The 20306-nt window shown below is 38.3% G+C and overlaps 1 protein-coding gene across 4 annotated transcripts in view; it reads right to left on the bottom strand.

The window, feature by feature from the left end:
* The window catches only part of usp4 (ubiquitin specific peptidase 4), a 77194-nt gene that overhangs the window by 2657 nt on the left and 54231 nt on the right, over nt 1-20306 (bottom strand). For all 4 annotated transcript variants that reach the window (XM_080218853.1, XM_080218860.1, XM_080218879.1 and 1 more), the window contains 8 exons: nt 19423-19623; nt 15800-15903; nt 13132-13383; nt 12281-12351; nt 8153-8268; nt 5260-5409; nt 737-840; nt 549-637 (listed from right to left, as the gene is read on the bottom strand). In XM_080218853.1, coding sequence (XP_080074979.1) covers nt 549-637; nt 737-840; nt 5260-5409; nt 8153-8268; nt 12281-12351; nt 13132-13383; nt 15800-15903; nt 19423-19623 — 1087 coding nt within the window. The remainder of the gene's footprint in view (nt 1-548; nt 638-736; nt 841-5259; nt 5410-8152; nt 8269-12280; nt 12352-13131; nt 13384-15799; nt 15904-19422; nt 19624-20306) is intronic.

Below are 20306 nucleotides of genomic sequence, written 5' to 3'. Positions count from 1 at the left end.
TAAAAACAAAGACTTGAACGTTCACCAAACGAGATCAGCAAAAAGCTCGGACTTCAATTTGGTCCTGCTTATTCTTAGCAGTGACACCCTTTGAAGTGAAATTGTCACTTTGCTGCAGATAGCACCATTCATGGAGCTGTTTTGCAGAACACACTGGCATCAGTGACAAAGTGAAGTTATATTGTTTGTAATACATCAGCTCGTGATGGACAATAAATGTGACCTTGCCTGCGTCATCCATGCAGTGAGAATGAAGCATTTACAGATTCTGGTCAGGAGGAGGAGGAGGACTAAGGCACTGATTGGTATGCTGAACATGGGGAAATATATATTAACATACAGGAGTTTAGGAAAGAAATGTCAAAAGTATATGATAATCCCATTTGCAAAACGCAAACTCTTCACATCTGCCTAGTTGGTTTGTCCCCTCATTGTGGAGCTGGACATGACTATTTTACACAAGCAAATACTCAATTTTATTAATTTATTGAATGAAAAATTCCCAAACAAACCATAATACTTTCTGTACTATAGTTAGTATAACTTACTACAATCTGATCTTCTGACGCTCCTGATACACTACTGTCATCAAAGTAATACCATTGCCCATCAATTTTATTTTTAGCATATGCAGTATCTGTTGGTAAAAAAGACACAGCAAGTTATACTTTTATATCTACAAAGGTGTTAATGTCCTTAAGTTTTCAGGAAATAAATGTAAAGACATGTTACTTACAATGGCCTCCGCCCATCCCTCCATAGTGGTTAGTTACTGCAACAAGATCATAGATGCAAGGGCCAGCTTTGGGATTGTAGACAAACTCAGACATATTCAGATCCCTACAAACCCAATAAAAGAAAAACTATTCAACAATAATGTTTCAGAGAATATTGAAAATGCAGTAATGAAGTCTCACCAAAGCATAACACTGGACCCATGCAATTGCTACAACTATATTACATTACCAACTCCCTTTTGCAGAATAAAGACCTTGAAGCAAGCTAACTATTTACTCATTCCAGAACAGCCACATTTTACTTCAATGTGGTAAGGGATCTGGCAAAAATTAAATAGGCAGGGAAGTTAGCAAACAGGATAACAGACCAGCAGTGAGAACTTTGAAACAACATGACAATGCAAGCCAAATCAAAACTCGTACAATCTTGAAATTTTATTTCTAAGTTCCCGAAGGATTTAATGACAATCCACCCCTCAGCCTCCACCTTTCCAGGCAGAACAATCCCAGTTTATTCAATCTCTCCTCATAGCTAATACACTCCATACCAGGCAACATCCCGGTGAACCTTTTCTGTACTCCCTCCAAAGCCTCCATGTCCTTCTGGTAGTGTGGCAACCAGAATTGGACACAATATTCCAAATATGGCCTAACCAACAATTTATATAACTAACATAATTTGCCAAATTTTGTACTCGATGTCCCATCTGATGAAGGCAAGCATGTTATATGCTTTCTTCACCAACTTTTCCACTTTTAAGGATCTATGGACCTGTACTCTCAGGGTGTGTGACTGTCTATGCTCCTGCCATTTATTTTGTAGTGCCCACCTGAATTAGATCTACCAAAATGTATCACCTCATATTTTGTCCAGATTAAATTCCATCTGCCATTTCTCCACCCAGTTTTCCAGCCTACATCCTGCTGTATTCTCTGACAAACTTCATTACTATCCACAACCCCAGCAATCTTCGTATCATCCGCAAACTGGCCAATCAGATCAGCTACATTTTCTCAGAGTGTTGTTTATATACATTATGAACAACACTATATCCACAGTAGGAAAATTCAACCTTAATCCAGTGAAAGGAACAAATACTACAGTGACCCAATGTAGCGAGAGAGTAATAAGATACCATGGAAATCAGGTGATTTAGAGAGAGGACACCAAAAATGAAGAGTTATTCATCAACAAATTAATAATGTTAATTTGAGTGTTGGCACAGCAGCAAATTTACAAAGTAATGGATGAACAGGCATACCAAATAATTAAAAGGGATGAAGTGGTCAGAAGACCAAAGCCATAAAATAATGGGGTACCAGAGACAATGAATCAACAAATCTTAAGAACAATGTGTAGACAAACAAAGGAATTAGAGGATACTGGGGATGTAATAAATTCAAGGGAGACGGGCTTTGACTTAAAGTCTTTTAGCTTATGATCAGTTACTAAACTGTTAATATTATTAATTTACATAGTGTAATGAGATCATATCATTCTAAGCAGTCCTATACTTCAAAAATGTATCACTGGCTAAGTCATTACAAAGACACATTATTATGAGGAAAGTAACCAAGGAAATGGTGAGGGGTGCAGAAGAATAGGGAAACTGCAAAAGGTAATGGGGGGGCTAGTACAAGGCCTGAGGTGGTAAGCCTGTAAAGTAACACTACCACCAGGGGGAGCAGGGTTTTTGGTAGAGGATGACAGGAGGGAAGCCTGCAAAATAAGAGGAAGCCATGGGTGCTTTGCTTAAACTGAATCAAAATTTACACAGACACACATCTGTAAATTGGAATTAGACCACCTTAAAAAAATCAAAGCAAGCAAACAACCTGTTTCAGAAGCTTTCCAAAAATAGGATACCACGGTGCCATTGACTAGTGTGCTCAACTACAGATGACATAGGAAAACAGAATGAGAAGGATGACAACAATCTCCAACAGCAAACATCGACACAAAAGCACAACCGAAATTCACAATACATTAAGGCTTGTGTGAAGAAGGTGTTTGTTAATTATCTTAATCAATTTCCCCTGACATTTCACAAGGGGATTCAAGACTGTGTAACACTGTGATTAAGAGGGATTAGAGAACATTAAATAATTAGATCAGGACTCTCAGAACTAATTCAGTTCCAAGTCATACATTCTGTCCTCAGTTAATGCTGTATAAACATGTAAATGATTTGGATTTGAACATCAAAAATTGTGATGATACAAGAATAGTAAGCAACTGGAAGTGTAACTTCAGAAAGACAGGAATGCTAGCAGAATAAACAGGCAAATAATACACACAATATTGCAAAGTATGGGCCATGCATTTTGGGAAGAATGAGATTATACACAGTGCTCAAGCATGCAAATAAACAGAGACCTAGGGGTTGAAATATATAATTCCTTAAAAGTGCAAGTACGTTAAAATATCAAAAAGGCCAACATCCTTTTGGGTTCACAAACAAGGAGGGAAAACAAGTGCAAAGAGGTAACATTACACTTGCATGAAAATACCGTGTCTTGTGAATAGGGAAAGATCATTTCCATTGGTTGGTGAGCTGTTGAAACTCTCCAATATGAAAAAAGTGTGAAAACTCTACAACTAATTAACTCCATGATCAGCAACTGACATGTGTGCACAATTCAAATATAAAATCAGCCTTCCACACATAACCAACTATGGAATCGCACAGGGATTAGACCTTGCACCTGCCCTCTTCAACATATATACACTCAAATGACTTCTCTCCCACATTGCACCCTGGGTCTCTGGATTAGTAGTCCACCAACAATACCAGTGTGCCATTGCCTCCCCCTGGCTTTTCAAGCTGAACATCAGTGTATTAACTCACTGAAGAGCTACGTTTTCTGGAAGCCTGCTGTAGAAAATGAAGATTTCGATCAACAGTCCCAAGACTGTTGTTTCAGCCTTCACATGAACTCGAAGGCCAGGGAAGAACTTCACATCCAGTTCTGTGGCCGATAACTCATCCACAACCCAACACCAAAATATCTTGGTGTTACTCCTGACCGTACATTGACCTACCAGCAACACCTCCAGAACACCCAAGTTAAGATCAAGACAACAGTGAATCTCATTTGGAAATTGGTGGAGCAGAGCCCTCAAACTACTTCACTTGCTCTGGTTTAATCAAACAGCACAGTACTGTTGCTCACCATGTCTCAGGAACCGCCACACAAAGGTGGTAACTATCCATCCCCAGGAAGCACCGAGAATTATTTCTAGAATGTTGAGACCAGCACAACTCGAGAGGCTTCCTATGTGACCTTGAAGGTTCAAGACCATAGCAAACAGTGGAATTGTCTTTTGAATGTCAAAACAATTGGCATAACTATAAACTGAATGGGCTTTCTCAAAACCATAGCCCTGATTTTCTCCATTCAAAAAGAAATGGACAATGAATTTGAATAGAGGAACCTTCATCTTTACCGTGAAGTTTATTTTTCTGATCCTTTGAAGGCACAGCATTTAACCTACTGAACATGTATTAGGGTTCAATCAATAAACATTACAAGAGGTACAAGATTAAACTGAAGACAAGATCCTAACTTTACATTTCGATTTTTGCAAATAGTAACTATGCAGGAATAATTTGAATAACGTTTTTTCAGGTATATAGCATGGATAACTTTAAAAAAAGTACCTCATCACTTCACACAGCTAATCAGACAAAAATGAATGTTGAGTCAAAAGGAGATATTAGGTGACATCAAAAGTAGATTAGACGGATTTTACGGAGAATTAATAAAAAAACGATGAAATGGAGGGATTTACGTGAAAGAATTCCAGAACTTGGTGCTTAGACAGCTGAAGGCACAGATGCCAAGGCAGCAGGGAACACAGAACAGGTTAGAAGTGAAGAAATTACAGGGTTGATATGGAAAATGCAATTTTTTCCTCCCTTTTCACTGATCAAATTTAATTGCATTGCAATGTGTTACAAAATACTGATCCAGACTAACTGGGATTATCTGTCCTTTTCAATTTAATATTCAAGTTTTAGATAGTATTTATTTAGCAAAACTACACCAAGAGGTTGTAAATGTAATGCAGTCTGTTCTGTTCCTGCGAGACTTTTTGCAACGCCCAATGAACTGGTGCATGCACAGGTCAGGAAATGTTGAACTGCACTGGTGGCCCGCTCAAGGTTAAAACAATGGCTATAAAAAAACATTTTGCTGCTGCAGAGAGATCAGCTAAATTTCTAGCAGCAGCCCTGAAGCATTTGCTTTTAATGAGATTATTCCATTAAATAGAAGGCTTGCCAAAAATCACTTTCTTTCTGTCAATCATTTCTAATTTAATACCATTTCATATTAATAGACCAGGAAGCAAACAGTTGTTAAGAATAAGTGAGAACCCACAACCTGATAGTCCTCTGCATATTGTGTGGAGAACAGGGTCCAGGTTTTCAGAACAGCAATTTTAATTATTTGTGTGGTAAAAACGCAATAATTTAAAATAAATGCTCTAATACACGGTTAAAGAAAGTGAATGTCTCACCTTATAGGAAACTCCACCAAAGTATCAAGTTTATCTCTCCAATATCTATTATATGAGAAACGTTTCAGATGTACCACGAGAATCTTTGGTAGTGACCATAAGTCAAACTTCTTCGTGGCCTGCTGGTGCTTTTTACAGGTAGGACAATACCTGTGGAGACAAGTAGCAGTAAGATATTAATGTTTCATTTTCTGAAAGATGCATTTAATTTTAAATAGAAATGGATTACTAGACATTAAATTTATCAATGTTTATGCCTCCTTCTGCCCATTTTGTTCCTCCTTTAGTACTCAGTTCCTGATGATGCTGCCTCCTTGCTGGTTTAATTCAATTATTGCACAAAGTAAAAATTCTAGCTGTATATGTTTATCAGGTTTCTATTTGATCCTCAGAGACAGTGCATCCCAGCCCAATCCAGTAATCACCCAAAATCTTCATAGATGCCCTTCTACCAAGAATCACTGGGTAGTGATCTGGAAAATAAATGCAGAGCAATTTTACCTTGTTTATGCATGGACCTGCTCATTGTTCCTCTTAATACTGTCCTGATTGCAACTAGTTAACTCAGCACTAACCAGGATACACAATGCCTGATGCTTGGGCTAGCCAATCCATTGTAAGAGCTGGCTTGTGGTTTGATTACTTCAATATGGTAAAATTTTTTTCCACCCCCCCCCCCTCCCCCTCCCCGCCCCCCCACCCCAAACTCCTCTTCTGCCAAACAGTAGATTTTTTGATACCATTAATTTCAATCCTATATTTACCTATTGAAGTGCAGACAGGCGGCTGACTTCAATTTTCTCCAACCAAGGCTACATTAATTTACATATTTGATTTACTTTTGTGAAGAAGGGTTTTTTAAAACTAATACATAAAGGATTTTTTCTTGGGAAACTATATATGCCCATTTATTTCCAATGAGAATACATTTTGATTTTTGACAATCTCTGACTGGCAATGGAAAGTTGTAAACACAGTAAAAAGTCTGACAACACCAGGTTTTAGTCCAACCTATTTATTTGATAATATACTCGCAAGCTTTCGGGTTAGCCCCTTCGTCAGGTGAATGGAGAGTTCTGGCCTCAGACAGAGCATATAAAGCACAGACAGTTTAGAGATTCTAATGATTCTAATCAGTAATCTCTAAACTGTCTGTGCTTTATATGCTCTGTCTGAGGCCAGAACTCTCCATTCACCTGACGAAGGGGCTAACCCGAAAGCTTGCGAGTATATTATCAAATAAATAGGTTGGACTAAAACCTGGTGTTGTCAGACTTTTTACTGTGTTTACGCCAGTCCAACGCCGGCATACCCACATAATGGAAAGTTGGACATTTAGAATTTCCACCCCTTGGGGAGACAAAAACAATTTCCATTGAAAATTCAATAACCTGAATAAGTAACGAAACCTGTTTGAGGTGAACAACACCAGCTTTCAATAATTCCACACATTAATAGTTGTGGAAATGAAATCCTTTGAGTATTAACTATCTCAGGCACACTGTAGAGCATTTCTCACTGGTAGCTGTAGAGAACAAACTTGCAAATGATGATGAAATGACTGTTGCAAGCAGGGAATCCACCAATCATACTCAAAATTTATAGACCTAACATTCAAAAACAGTCTAGAATCTCACTGCCCTGAAACGTGTATTAGTATTTCCACAACAGATACCTTGAGTGGCTTGATAAAATTGCTGTCTATGATCAAGATATCATAGCAGGCTGTCAACAATTCATGTCTGTATGAAATAAACACTAAAAAATACATTGCTAACAGTTTTCTTTCAGTTTACTCAAGCCCACCTGCTTATCAAAAAATTAGCCATCTCAAATGCCAATCAAAATCAGGTTTTAACTTCCAACACTTTGAATCAGAAGAAAACAGTTTCCAATGAATCCTCTAATTTCAGAACTGCATTTTATAAGAAAATGTTTATCAAAGTACTGTATTTACAATGGCATCTGTATATTTCCAAAATGGTTGTGCTAAAGCTGAATATGTGAAATGCTGCTAAAATGTTACTTTTGAAAGTTTCCATTTGTACTATTTAGAAGGACAGTTGCTTTTTTAACAAATAAAAAATATTTAAAGACTCAGAAAACAGGTGTTTAAAATTAAAACACAAGAAAACAATCGGCACACTGGCTTTTCATCTCTGGGTCCGGGAGTCCAATTGAACACAGCCTGATGGGGTGGAAGTCTTTTTGTCTACTGGTTGTTAAACTCCTTTCTTACATGAAGTTTCAGCAGTCTTGATCAAGTTCCTAATTGGCAACCTTGGTCGAGGACTACTGGGTGAGTAGCAAATTAAACAAAAGTCACAATGATGTAGGAGCGGATGCTTTTTAAGAGACTGAGGTTGAGACGTGATGGGTCGAAACAGAATAAACTTCTCACACAATCTATACCACAGAGGATGTAGGGCATTTGCTGGCAGGGATGGGAATTATACCATTCCCTTGCACCCATACATCTAACCTTGAAGAATAGAAAAATGAAAACAGCAAAAGGCGAATATAATAAGATCAGGTAATTAAAACTGACTTTCATTTTTTTAAAGGTAATAACAACAAACCTTCCCTAAGGTGTATTCATGCAGCAAAACTCAATACTGTAAAGTTGCATCCACATGACAGCTTGATATAAAATGATAGTCTTGTTGACAGTCCATACACCGATTGGCTAAAGAGACTCGGCTGTAATTATATGAAATCGTCCTTCTGCCAAGCTACAAATTCTTGTTCCCTCAGCTGATTACAAGCTGCACTTCAACTCAGATCTGAGCCACTCCATTCTAATAGCAGCAAGATCACAGCACTCAAGTACAAAGACAGTGGGAAAACATCCAAATTTTAAAAAGGGGGGAAATCAGCTGCATTGTGTACTAACCAAAGATCATGCTCCCCCAAGGTTTCCATCGTTGTAAATAAGTCTATACACTCTCTCAACGCAACTGAGCTTCTCTTCTTCTGAGGCTGTGACATACTTTCATGCTTTTCATATGCCTGTAAAGGTGACAAATGGTAAATTATTCTCATTTCATTTTCCAACAATGCTATCCTTATAAAATTCTTTAGCGCAAATTTCTTTCCTAGGTGAACACCAACGATATTAAAGAAATTAATTGTACTAAATTATCAAGGTAAATCTTGAATGATTAACAGCAATCTAATTGATTAGATTACACCACTAAATTACTCCCACTTATTTTTATCTCTTTGTTTTGAAGTTGCCTCAACTACTTCTCAGGAATCATTCCAGCTTTTAGCTGTAGATTGTCAATCTCTTTATATTGCCAATTCAACCAGTAATTATCCTTCATTTCAGAATAGCCTGACCTTCACTATGCACCCATTTTTTTCAAAATTACAAGCTCATGATGAAAGGCTGAGGCCCATACTCGAGGTCACCACAAACGGTCTTAGAAGAGAAGACAAAGGAATCAGTCTCTGTTCCCTAATATCTTAAACATTTAAATCACTTACACTGGCTCTCAAGTTTTCATTATGTTTTGTTTTAAATTAAAGATAAAAGTTATTAGGTGATGCAAAATTTGGATTTGAAACCTTAAAAATCACAGTGTGCAAATTAGCTGCCAGATTTGACTACAAACATTACCCCACCAACAAATCAGTGGGTCTAAAACATTTTAGGAAACCACAAGATGTGGAAGATACAACAGTAACTTTGTGTTAACTAGCACGCTACCAACCAGAATTTTCTATTAACTAGAGGGCAGCATGGTGGCAGAGTGGTTAGCACTGCTGCCTCACAGCACCAGGGGCCTGGGTTCAACTCCAGCTTCGGGTCACTGTCTGTGCGGAGTCTGCACATTCTCTCCATGGCTGCGTGGGTTTCCTTCGGGTGCTCTGGTTTCCTCCCACAATCCAAAGCTGTGTGGGTTGATTGGCAATGCTAAATTGATCCTAGTATCAGGGGTTACGGGAACAGGACCTAAGTGGGATTGTGGTCGCTGCAGACTTGATGGGCCAAATGGCCTCCTTCTGCACAGTAGGGATTCTATGAACCAGAATTTCTAATGATCCCTGACTACAAATTGTCACTTTACCAACTGGAAGCAATTACAAAATTATCCAAAACCCATACCTGTCTTATTTTATACTTTGTTTCGATTTACTGCTGAAAATTTACTGCATTCTGGTTCATGCTAAATGTATTGCGCTGCATTTAATTGGTAAATGAAATTCTACTTTATCCAGCACCCCTGCGCATGCTAGATAATGATTTTACTGTGTATAAAAAACTGATTTGTCATTTATTTTCACAGTACCATAGGATATTTTTAAATATCATTGCATGTGGTTTTCTGTTAATCAACTATATATCCAAAATAATGCACTTATTCATTTTAGATTACTTATTCAAATTGTCATTTAAAGACTAATAATCTATTACAAAAATCTTTAATAAAGGGTGTGATACATGGACAGTTGGATAATCATGATTTGATTGGACATAGTTAACATGAATGGGAAATAATGTTTCATAAACCTGTTGGAGGGAGGATGTTACGGATAGAATTGATACAGGGGAGTTGGTGAATACTTGGATTTTGATAAAGACCCCCGCAGGAGGTTGGTTAGCAAAATTAAAGCACGTGGGATAGGATGTAATAAAATGGCTTGGGTTAAGAATTGGTTAACAGTCAGAAAACAGTAGGAATAAACACGTCATTTTCATGGTGGCAGGCTGTCATCAATACTCGGGCCTCAGCTGACAATATATATCAATGATTTGGATCTGGGGACCAACTGTAATATTTTCAAATTTGCAGATGAACAAAGCTAGGTAGGAATGTGTGGTGAGGAAGGTGTAAAGCAGCTTTAGGAGAATTCGGCTAGAACACGGCAGACTGAACATAATGTGGGAAAATGCGAGGCTATCCACTTGGGTAGGAGAAGCAAATGTGTGAAATATTTCTTAAATGGCAAGAGATTATTTAGAAAGTGTAGCTGTAGAACTAAATCAGTCTTTGAATGCAAAATATTTCTTGCTGATCGGTAAAGGAAATTAATGCTTCGCCCCTTAATTTCTTAGCTTGCAGATTTTTTTTAACCAGGAAGAAAGCTTTTATTTCACCGCTGTTATCAATTGGCTATTCAAAAAAACTGACTGGTACCCTTTCCCTTCCTAACACTGAGCAGCAGCAGCAGATTCTGATCCTGTGAGCAAAATAGGAGTAGCATGCCATTCAATATCATGGTTGATCATCCAGTCAATAAGTCATTGAAGGATAACATCCAGATACAGCAGGCAATTAGGAAGGTTAATGGTTTGTTGGCCTTCACAAGAGGGTTCGAATACAGAGTAGTGATATTTTGCTTCAATTGTATAGATCTTTGGTTAGACTGCACCTGGAGTTGTGTGTGCAGTGTAGGTTACCTTAGCTTAGGGAGGATATTATTGCTATAGAGGCAGTATAATTAAGGTACACCAGACTTGTTCCTGGGATGGCAGAAGTGTCCTTTGAAGAGAGACTGGAGAAACTGGGCCTGTATTCCCTAGAGTTTTGAAGAATGACAGGTGATCGCATTGAAACCTACCAAATACTTAAAGGGATAGACAGGGTAAGATATTCCCTGGAGAGTCTAGAACACAAATTCCAAAATGGGGGGGTGGGGGGGGGTAGAAAAACGGGAGAGTCACTTAGGACCGATAAGGAGGAATTTTTTTCCCCCTCAGAAGGCTGCAAATCTTTGGCATTCTCTACCTCAGGAGGCTACGGAAGTTACGTCAGAGTGTATTTCAAGTCACGATCAGCAGATTTCTAAATGTTAATGGCATAAAGGGATAGTGTGGGGAAAAAGGCACTGAAGTGGATGATCAGCCATGATCATATTGAATGACATACTCCTTACTCCTATTTTCCTCACAGTACACGATCAAAACCTGTTGCTGCTCCTCAGTGACAGGAAGGGAAAGGCTACCAGTTTTTTTTGAATAGCCAATTGAAAACAGCAATAAAAAGAAACAGAAATAAAAGCTTTCGTCCCTGTAAAAAAAAATCTGCAAGCTAAGAAATTAAGGGAAGAAACGTTAATTTCCTTTACCGATCAGCAAGAAATATTTTGCACTCAAACTGACTGGAGTATCACAAATGCCTCTGATGCTTCAAGCTCACTGGATATTCTTGTGCAACTGAAAAAAAAATTGGTTTTTGATATTGCAGCAGTTGACAATGGATCTTGATAATTGCCCAACAAATGGCCTAGAGTGTTTTGGCTCAAACATTCAGAATGTTAGATAATGTAAATTAGCAACAAATGATTCAGCGTTCTCAGTGTAAATCAAGATAAAATCAGCAGGTGGTGATGTCAAGCTATACAAGACATGAACTCGTTTTCAAATGTAAACACCATTAATTTTGTGACCTGCATGGTTAAGATTACAGTCTCTATGCCACTGATTAATTTTGATCAAATCCACTGGTGCTCTTGCTTATTGGAATGTTTACTACAACACAAATAAAATAATTATTTGTGTTTGAAGCTGTTCAATTTAGTCAGGTCACAATATTGTTCACAAAATGATTTAGAAGTTTTAGGTACAAAGTGCTTTCATTAAATTTTTACACAGGAATGCTGAAAGTAAAATGGAGGAGATGCTTTTGCTAATGCTATACTAATATGTGTTGATTATCACTTAAAATTGCATTCTAGTGCTATACTTATTTTAGTCACTATGTCCCTATCCTCTAAATGCTTTACCACTAGAATCCTGACAGTGCAGGAGGCCACCATTTGGCCCACTGAGTCTGCACTGACTATAATTCCACTCAGGCCCTATCCCAATAACCCCATAACATAATAGTGTGGCTTGGCTAGCTCACACTACTCTTTTAGGAGTCTTAGTTTTTTAAAAAGACCATCTTTTACTGTATCTTCAGTTTACAGTGTCCATGCAAGCCTATTCCTCTCATTTACTCTTCCCTCTTGCAGTCAGCTACATTACATGCAATATGCTGCAACGGTATTAAAAAGTTAAAGAAAATCCTACCTCAGCTTCTTGATCATCATAATACATCTTTTTAATCTCAGGATCCCAGTCTATAGCAACTGTGGAATGTGCTGGAAAAAAATATTGCCATATGAATTAGTGGAAAAAAAAATCAGCAAAATTTAATTAACGTATCAGTTTGATTAGCCTAGTGTTTATATCACATTTAAAAATAAAATACTGTAATTCACAGACATCACACTTATCACCTGTTTCCAGCAACTTGAGTGGCAGGTTGCAATCAGAGTTGCAATTCAGGCCCAAAGCTTTTATGTAACTAAGTATGGGCAAATTGAGTCAGAAGTTTATAAAATGGAAATTATAATCTGTACAAAATCAAATAACTCATTTTAAATGCACCAAATTTTCCCACAACCTTGTTGTGCCTACATTAGCTACTTGAATTATAGGCCAAATTTACACCCGATTTAAAAAAACACTGGATTGGGATTGAGAGTGTGAGCGCGAGCCTTGGAAAGGAAATTCCAGGAAGTGGTGTTACCAGGTTATCAGATAGCAGACAAAAGCAAAATGTTATTCTGGGCAAGTCTAGCGAGTATCTTTTGATGTGATAGGTAATGAGATTACTAAACAAAATCTATCCAATGGATGTAATTTAATTGGATTTTCAGAAGCTCCTTGATAAAATAAAGCCTCTCTCTGATATTTTAAGTCATGTCTTAGCAGATTAAATTTAGGTGCATCTCCTTCAGGATATTAATGAGTTTGGAAAAGTTCTGAGAGGAGAAATTGTGTATGATCTGTGGAAAGAAGAGGCTTAAACAGTCTTTTTCTGTTCCACAGATTTCATGGCTTTGGTTCAGCACCGTCTTAAACTTTGTGTGGCTTACAGTTTAACTTGAGGAACGCCCCATCTTCTGTAAGAGAGCTGAAATCTGAGGTGCCATAAGCATTCACCATACTGAAGCTGAAGAGTTTCTTTTTAGAGTTCTGCTTATTGCCTTTGGTGGTGTATTTGGTGGGTCCATTTTCCATCTTCTCATTTTCATCAGCTGCAGAACCGTCAGACTGACTATTTTCAGGTTCAGAGCTATTTTCCTCATTGTCTCCCGCAACATTTTGAAGATCCATCTCCTCCTCAGCTAAAGAATGTAAAATACAAAAATTAACAGATGGAAGTAATTAGAAGTCTTAAAAGAAACAAATTCATAAAATTCAGTTGTTAACTGAAGTTTCAGCACATCGCTGTATCACTTAAAAACATTTGTCCTTTAAAGCTTTCATTCTCAAATCAAATGCTTAAATCAAAGAATTAGTTTTTAGTCTCAGGGCAGGCAAAACTGTAATGGAACAGACTTTTAAAGAGGTAATTCTTATGACGGAGAAAGGTAGGTCAACAAAGCCAGAGTTCTCGAAGGAATGTTAAGATGAAGCAAAAAAAGTGTGCGTGACAGTGGTCAGGTTTATTATAGAACCAGGCCAAATAAGGAGAGCTTAGGGAATGGTGGGGCAAAGAATGAAAAAGTTAAGTGAAAAGTATGAGAAGATACTGGCAGAAAATGAATCCAAAAGTCCTCTATAAGCATGTACATAGTAAAACAGTAGCAAGAGGAAGAGAGAACTGATAAGGGACCAAGGGAGATTTATTTATGCGATGAGGTAAAAGGCATGGATAAGATACTAAATTAGTACTTTGCATCTGTCTTTACTGAGGAAGATGCTGTCATAATGAAGCAGGAGGTAGTTAAGATGTTGGACAGGCTAAAACTCGATAAAGGAGGATTAGAAAGGTGGCAGTACGCAAAACTGAAAATCCACCAGGACCAGTTAAGATGCATCTGAAGATGTTGTGGGAAATGAGGGAGGAAATTGAAGAGGCATTGGCCATAGTCTTCTAATCCTCCTTTACATTCAGGGTGATGCCAGAGAATTGCCAGTTTTATATTCTTGTTCAAAAAAAGATGCATGGATGAATAGGTACTTGCAAAATAGACCAGTCAGCTTAAATTTTGGTTGGGAAAGCATTTAGAAATAATAGTTCAGGATAAAATCAACTGGACAAATTTGGATTAATTAAGGAATGCCAACAAGGCTTTGTTAAAGGTTTTATAAAACTTTTAGTTTTTAAAATGACATAACAGACAGATTTAATGGAGATCATGCAGTTTAATGGTATCCATGGACAAGAACAAGAGATCACAAGTATAGGTTGAGAGATGGGTAGATGTAAAACTGAGATGAGGAGGAATTACTTCTTGCAAAGGATGATGAATTTGTGGAACTCAGTGTCCCATAGCGCGGTGGAGTCTGAATCCATGAATGGTTTCAAGAGGGAGATAAACACATTTTTAATTAAAAAAAGGAAAGAAGGATATTCCGCAGGTGGTGGTCCACCTTGTCGTCAAACAAGGGGCATGCACACGGTGGGTCGTGCGTGGGCTGCTCTTGGAGGTTCCGGGAGTGGCCTAGTACTTCGTGTCGGTGTGTGTGCTTGATCCTGGACCGGTAGACGGGCGCCGCAACAGCTCAGTGACTAGCACTGCTAGCTGTGCTGATACATGGATTTGGGCCTGTGTCTGTGGGAGTTTGCGCATTCTCCCTGTGGTTGCGTGGGTTTCCTCCGGGTGCTCCGGTTTCCTCCCACACCCAAAAGATGTGCTCTTAGGCTGACTGGTATACCAAATTGACACTATTCTCCCCTGAATCTGGCTAAGTGAGGGGTTCCACTCACAGACACACAGGGCAGGGTAGGTGTAGGAGGATGCGGCGGCGCGGGCTCGTTGGGCCGAAGGGCGTGTTTCCCGTGCTGGGTTGTTCTTTTCTTTGATATGGGGAACTGTTGGGGAGGTGGATTTGAGACCAGAGAGATCATCTATAATCTGATTGAATGGCAGAGCAGGCTCAAAGGGCTGAATTTGCCTACTTCTGCTCCTAATTCCTCAGTTTCTATGACATCCAAAAGGTATTTGATTAAATGCAATGTAACAGGCCTTTTGACAAAGTTAAAAGCAATGGAATAAATGTGACAGTGGTAGCATGGATACAAAGTTGGCTAAGTGATAGGAAACAGCTGAAGTGAATAGCTGTTTTGCAGATGGAAGGCATACAGAACAAATTTCAAGTCAACTCGACAATGATGTGCAAGGCCTGATGCAAGAATGAGAACCAGGTTTTGCAACAAACCTTTGTACAAAGTCAAACTTGCATTTATATAACTCTTTATTGTTTCCCAACCATCCATTTGCGGAATAAAATTTCTCACAATATAGAAGTGTGAAACATTTAAGGAAAACATTTAGGATTAAAGTATTCTGCACACTGGTAGAATGTTCTTCACCAGGGTATCTAATTTCATCTGTGCCAGGAAAGAATAGCAGGATGGGATAAGGACATCATGCAGGAATTCTTACAGTTTCCCAATCAATGGATACTATCATAGAAAAAACAGTAATCTATGAAAACAGATTTCATTACGCCAGTCCACAAATTCTTGTTTTTAAATTGATATTTCCTGCTTGTTACAAAATACATCTAGTTTAACATTTACTGTAACCGTACCTTCATCATTAATACCATTTAGCTCACTGGACAGGCCATTGTCTGTGCTCTGACTTCCAGAGCTATGACTTTCATACAATTCTTTGCGCAGTTTCACATAACGGCTGAAAACAAAAAATGGAATTAATGATAAGTTCACTGTATAGAAATGCTTTCATTCAATTCCCGTTTAAAAATCTGAATTGAAAACCAATCTCAATTTTAGCATGTTTACCTTCTGGCCACTTGAGGCTTAGCTTCACTGCAAATCACATATGCGGTGCATCCATGTGAAAGCAACGTTTTATTTACTGAACATGAACTTCCATATTTATAGCTCTCAAGTTCAGTTTAACGGTGATTTAAAAATAACAGCATAGAGCATGCAAGCCCAAATTTAGTCTTGGTGATAAGTCACAAGAGTACAAGAAATAGAAATAGACCATATGACCTGTGGAGCCTGCTCCACCATTTAATATGATCATGGCTCATCTTGGACCACCTTCCCACCCACTCCCATATTAATTGATTCACTGTGACACCAAAAATCCACTTATCCCAGTCTAGCTAACAATAGATCATCCACAACCCTTGGAGCAGAAAAGTCCAAAGATTCACAATTCTGAGTGAAGAACGTTCTCATCTCTGTGCTAAATGATTGCCCTCTCATTCTGACACTGCATCCCAGTTTTCTAGATTACCTACCCAGGGAAAACAACTACTCTGTCAAGCACCTTTAGAACCTTATATATTTATTTCAATGATATTCTTAGACTGGCAAAACTGCTTACTGGCTTAAACTGGATTATTATATTAACAGATAAAAACGGGCAAAATATTTGGTCTATTTTCTATTTCCAGATGTTAAACTTTAAAGAAGCACCAACAGAGTTGAATGGCTACCATAACCCTCATTTGTAGTTTCTTGATTGAGGAAGGGGATTGATTTCTTTAAAAAGAAAACCACTTGAACACTTCGTAATTTGGATCACAAAATTAACTGTAATTTAAAAGAAGTTTGATGAGACCTATGGCTTCATGGCTGCATCATTGTAATTAGAGACATGCATATCCGATCGTAGTGATGCAGCAGATCATGGAAGTAAGCTAGTGACAAAGTGACATTGTCACTAAGCTATAGGAACCTGCCCAATAGAGTTGCATTTGTTAATCTAATACTTGTTGTCTCAAATTGTTTTGCTATCACTGACAGATCTCGAACCACCAATATGGTGGTTCCCTCGTGTTATACAGGTAAATTCTCAGGATAATGGGCCAATCTTTTAGGACTGAGGGTTGTGAATCTTTTAAAATTTTCTACCAAAGAGAATTGTGGATATTTCATTTTTGAATATAGTTGAATTTGAGGTAGGTAGATGTTTAGTCTTGCAGGGAATCAAGCAGTACAGGGAAAGGATGGGAAAGCGAAGTTTAAGCCAAAGATCAACTATTGAATGGTAGTGTAGACTTGACAGGCCATATGGCTATTCTTGCTCTTATTATTATACTTAATTTTGCTTTGTGAATGCTACATAGATGTGGACTAATGATCACAAGCTGCACCTATCATGGTGTCTTGGTTGAAACTCTTAAGGTCAAGGACAAAGCATTGAATAAATAACAAATCATTTAGGTCACCAAATCCCTCCTTCCTTTCCTTGTGCACTCAATCCTCACTCTAACAATGCTTTATTTAGCCTGACCTTAGAATATCTGGACCTTCAGACCAGACAAAGTGATGACCCAATGTACATGCTTCACTAGCTCAAGTCAGTATTAAAAATTACTGAAGTGAAGAGGAACGAGGTGGTCCTGGCCACTATCCCTTCTCAGCCAGTACAACCAAACAGATTATGCAGTCATTCATGTCACTGCAGTTGATAGGATCCTGTATAACACTAGCTGTTGTTCAAAGTAATTAACTGCATGCATAGAGTGTGCTCAAAATATTAAATGCATATTTCTTTCAAAATAGTCAAACATGGTCAGTTCTTCATCATTCAAAGCTGACCAGGATGTTTTCCAAGTGATATCTCTGTGGACTCAGCACTACACAAATCATTTGATCCTTCGTATTTGATCAAGTATACTTCCATAATGGCCTGACCAGTTGTGATAGAAATATTTGGAGGCTAGATGGCAAATTACACTCAATGTCTACTTAAAGAAATTTCAAGGACGTACCCTTAGTGTTGATTAGGTCCCAGTAATTTGCTTGTTAAAAATGGTAAATTTGAAATTATTCACACACAAGTAGAACATAAGAACATAAGAAATAGGAGCAGGAGTAGGCCATCTAGCCCTTTGAGCCTGCCCCGCCATTCAATAAGATCATGGCTGATCTGTCGTGGCTCAGTTCCACTTTCCCGCCCTCTCCCCATAACCCTTAATCCCCTCTCTTATCAAAAACCCATCAACCCGCGTCTTAAAAATATTTAGCGAGGCAGCCTCCACCACTTCAACAGGCAGAGAATTCCAGAGATTCACCACCCTTTGAGTGAAGAAGTTCCTCCTCAACTCTGTTCTAAAACGCCCCGCCCTTTATCTTGAGGCTGTGCCCCCTAGTCCTACTGTCTTTTTTGAGCGGGAAGAGTCTCTCCACCTCTATCCTATCCATCCCATTCATCATCTTATACGTCTCAATGAGATCTCCCCTCATTCTTCTAAACTCTAACGAGTACAAGCCTAGTTTATTCAGCCTCTCCTCATAGCTCAACCCCCTCAACTCCGGTATTAGCCTAGTAAACCTCCTCTGCACTCCCTCCAAGGCCAAAATATCTTTGCGCAGGTGCGGCCTTGGTTTCTTGGCAACTCAATCAGTCAAATCCTGATTTTAATAAATGGGCTTACGGAAACTTTGCTGGTTTAAGGATAACATTCTGCATTTACATTCAATTTTCTGTGAAATCTGAGAACTAGCAGTCTTACTCTTGACTAATCAAGTCCTCATTTGTGTTGGATATTTGGTTACTGTGGTGTTGCGATTACAGCAATGCAGAGATGATACAATTATAGCAATCTGCGAAATTGGGTTAGCATCAGAAAAATGATCATGAAACGAGTTGGCTTGTTTTAAAACTAAAATGATTCACTACAGAAAAAAGAACCTGCACCCCATCCTGCTGGTCTGGTACACCAGATACACACTGACTCTGAACAAACCATGCAATCAACAGGGCTCAAACTGACAATAGCAGCATTATCCACATACCCGGAACAAGTTTCCAAGTAATAACTTGTTTCACACTGTTTGTTATGTAAATACTGTTGACTATTTCATTTTCCATGGCTGAGCAAACGTGCAATTGAATTCTTAAATACCTGGACAATGTAACATTCTGGAAGGGTATGGAACTGCAATTTGCCATGATAAAGAGGACAACAACAGGAACTGGAAACTTATTTTTTTCTGAATCATTTGTGAATTATAAGACACCAGACACTTAGGCAATTGTAAAGAGAGCTGTAACAATGGTCAGTTATTTTAAAAGGCGGCTATTACAAAGAGCTTTTAATAAGGCAACTACAAATTTGGCAGCAAAAGTAAGACACTGCTGTTCAAGTAAGTTTATAGAAACAAACTTAGCTGAACTAAGCACTTGAAATTCTTTTTCCTCCCAATAAGAGGGAAGTGGTAAACTTACGAAATTCGTGCAAGGACTAGTTCATACAGGTTATCCAGAGTAATATTATCCCTGGGAACAGAGATCAATAGAGGTTGACCAAATAGAATAGTGCCAGGAGGCGTACTCGAGGAACGCATCCTTCTCTCGCGGAAGTAAACTGGTAGATTGATGCATTTGGAACAGTCAGAGTCATCTTCTCTAAGACCTGGGACCTCATAACTGTAAAACATAAAGGAGTTGGTCAGCAGCTGCATAAAAATAAACTTCAAGTAGAAATTTTTAAAATGTTAACTGTTACAGAAGATCATTTTGTGGCAGAATTGGCAAAATTGAGGTTTGATTCTTCCCTCACTCTTTCAATTCAGCATTGAGGTATTACAGTAAGGAGTTGTCTGTAAACTACTCAAATTTGCTAATCTGCTGTGGGAGCAGACTGTCCATTCTCTCATACTTTGGGGGATGTCTTATAAACAGCAGGAAGGGGGAAGCATTGAACATTAGATGCTCTCCCACTGGATCCATAAAAAGGCCCTGCCCAAAAGTTTCAATTCACAATAAATTGATTTATTATTGTCACACGTATTAACATACAATGAAAAGTACTGCTTCTTGCACACTATACAGACTATCACTGGTCACATCCCACCTAAATAATCACATCTGTCCTCAAATGATACTACTCAATTGAGAGCAATAGGTAGCAATCAGGAACAACCAACACGTGATTATTTTGCTTCCAGCTGAAATGGCCGGAGCACTGATTTTTCCTCAAATTTCAAGTTCACTGGTTCACATGGCTCAACATCACATTAAATTCATCAGGTAACCTACCAATGAATTTAGCAAATATACATCAAAAAGTAATTTAAAACAATTATGTTTTTACCAATTAAAATTAATGA

This window comes from Carcharhinus amblyrhynchos, chromosome 3 (genome assembly GCF_965287045.1).
Source record: "Carcharhinus amblyrhynchos chromosome 3, sCarAmb.v2.hapA, whole genome shotgun sequence".
NCBI classification, from domain to species: Eukaryota; Metazoa; Chordata; class Chondrichthyes; order Carcharhiniformes; family Carcharhinidae; genus Carcharhinus; species Carcharhinus amblyrhynchos.
This window is presented reverse-complemented; position numbering and strand designations above follow the sequence as displayed.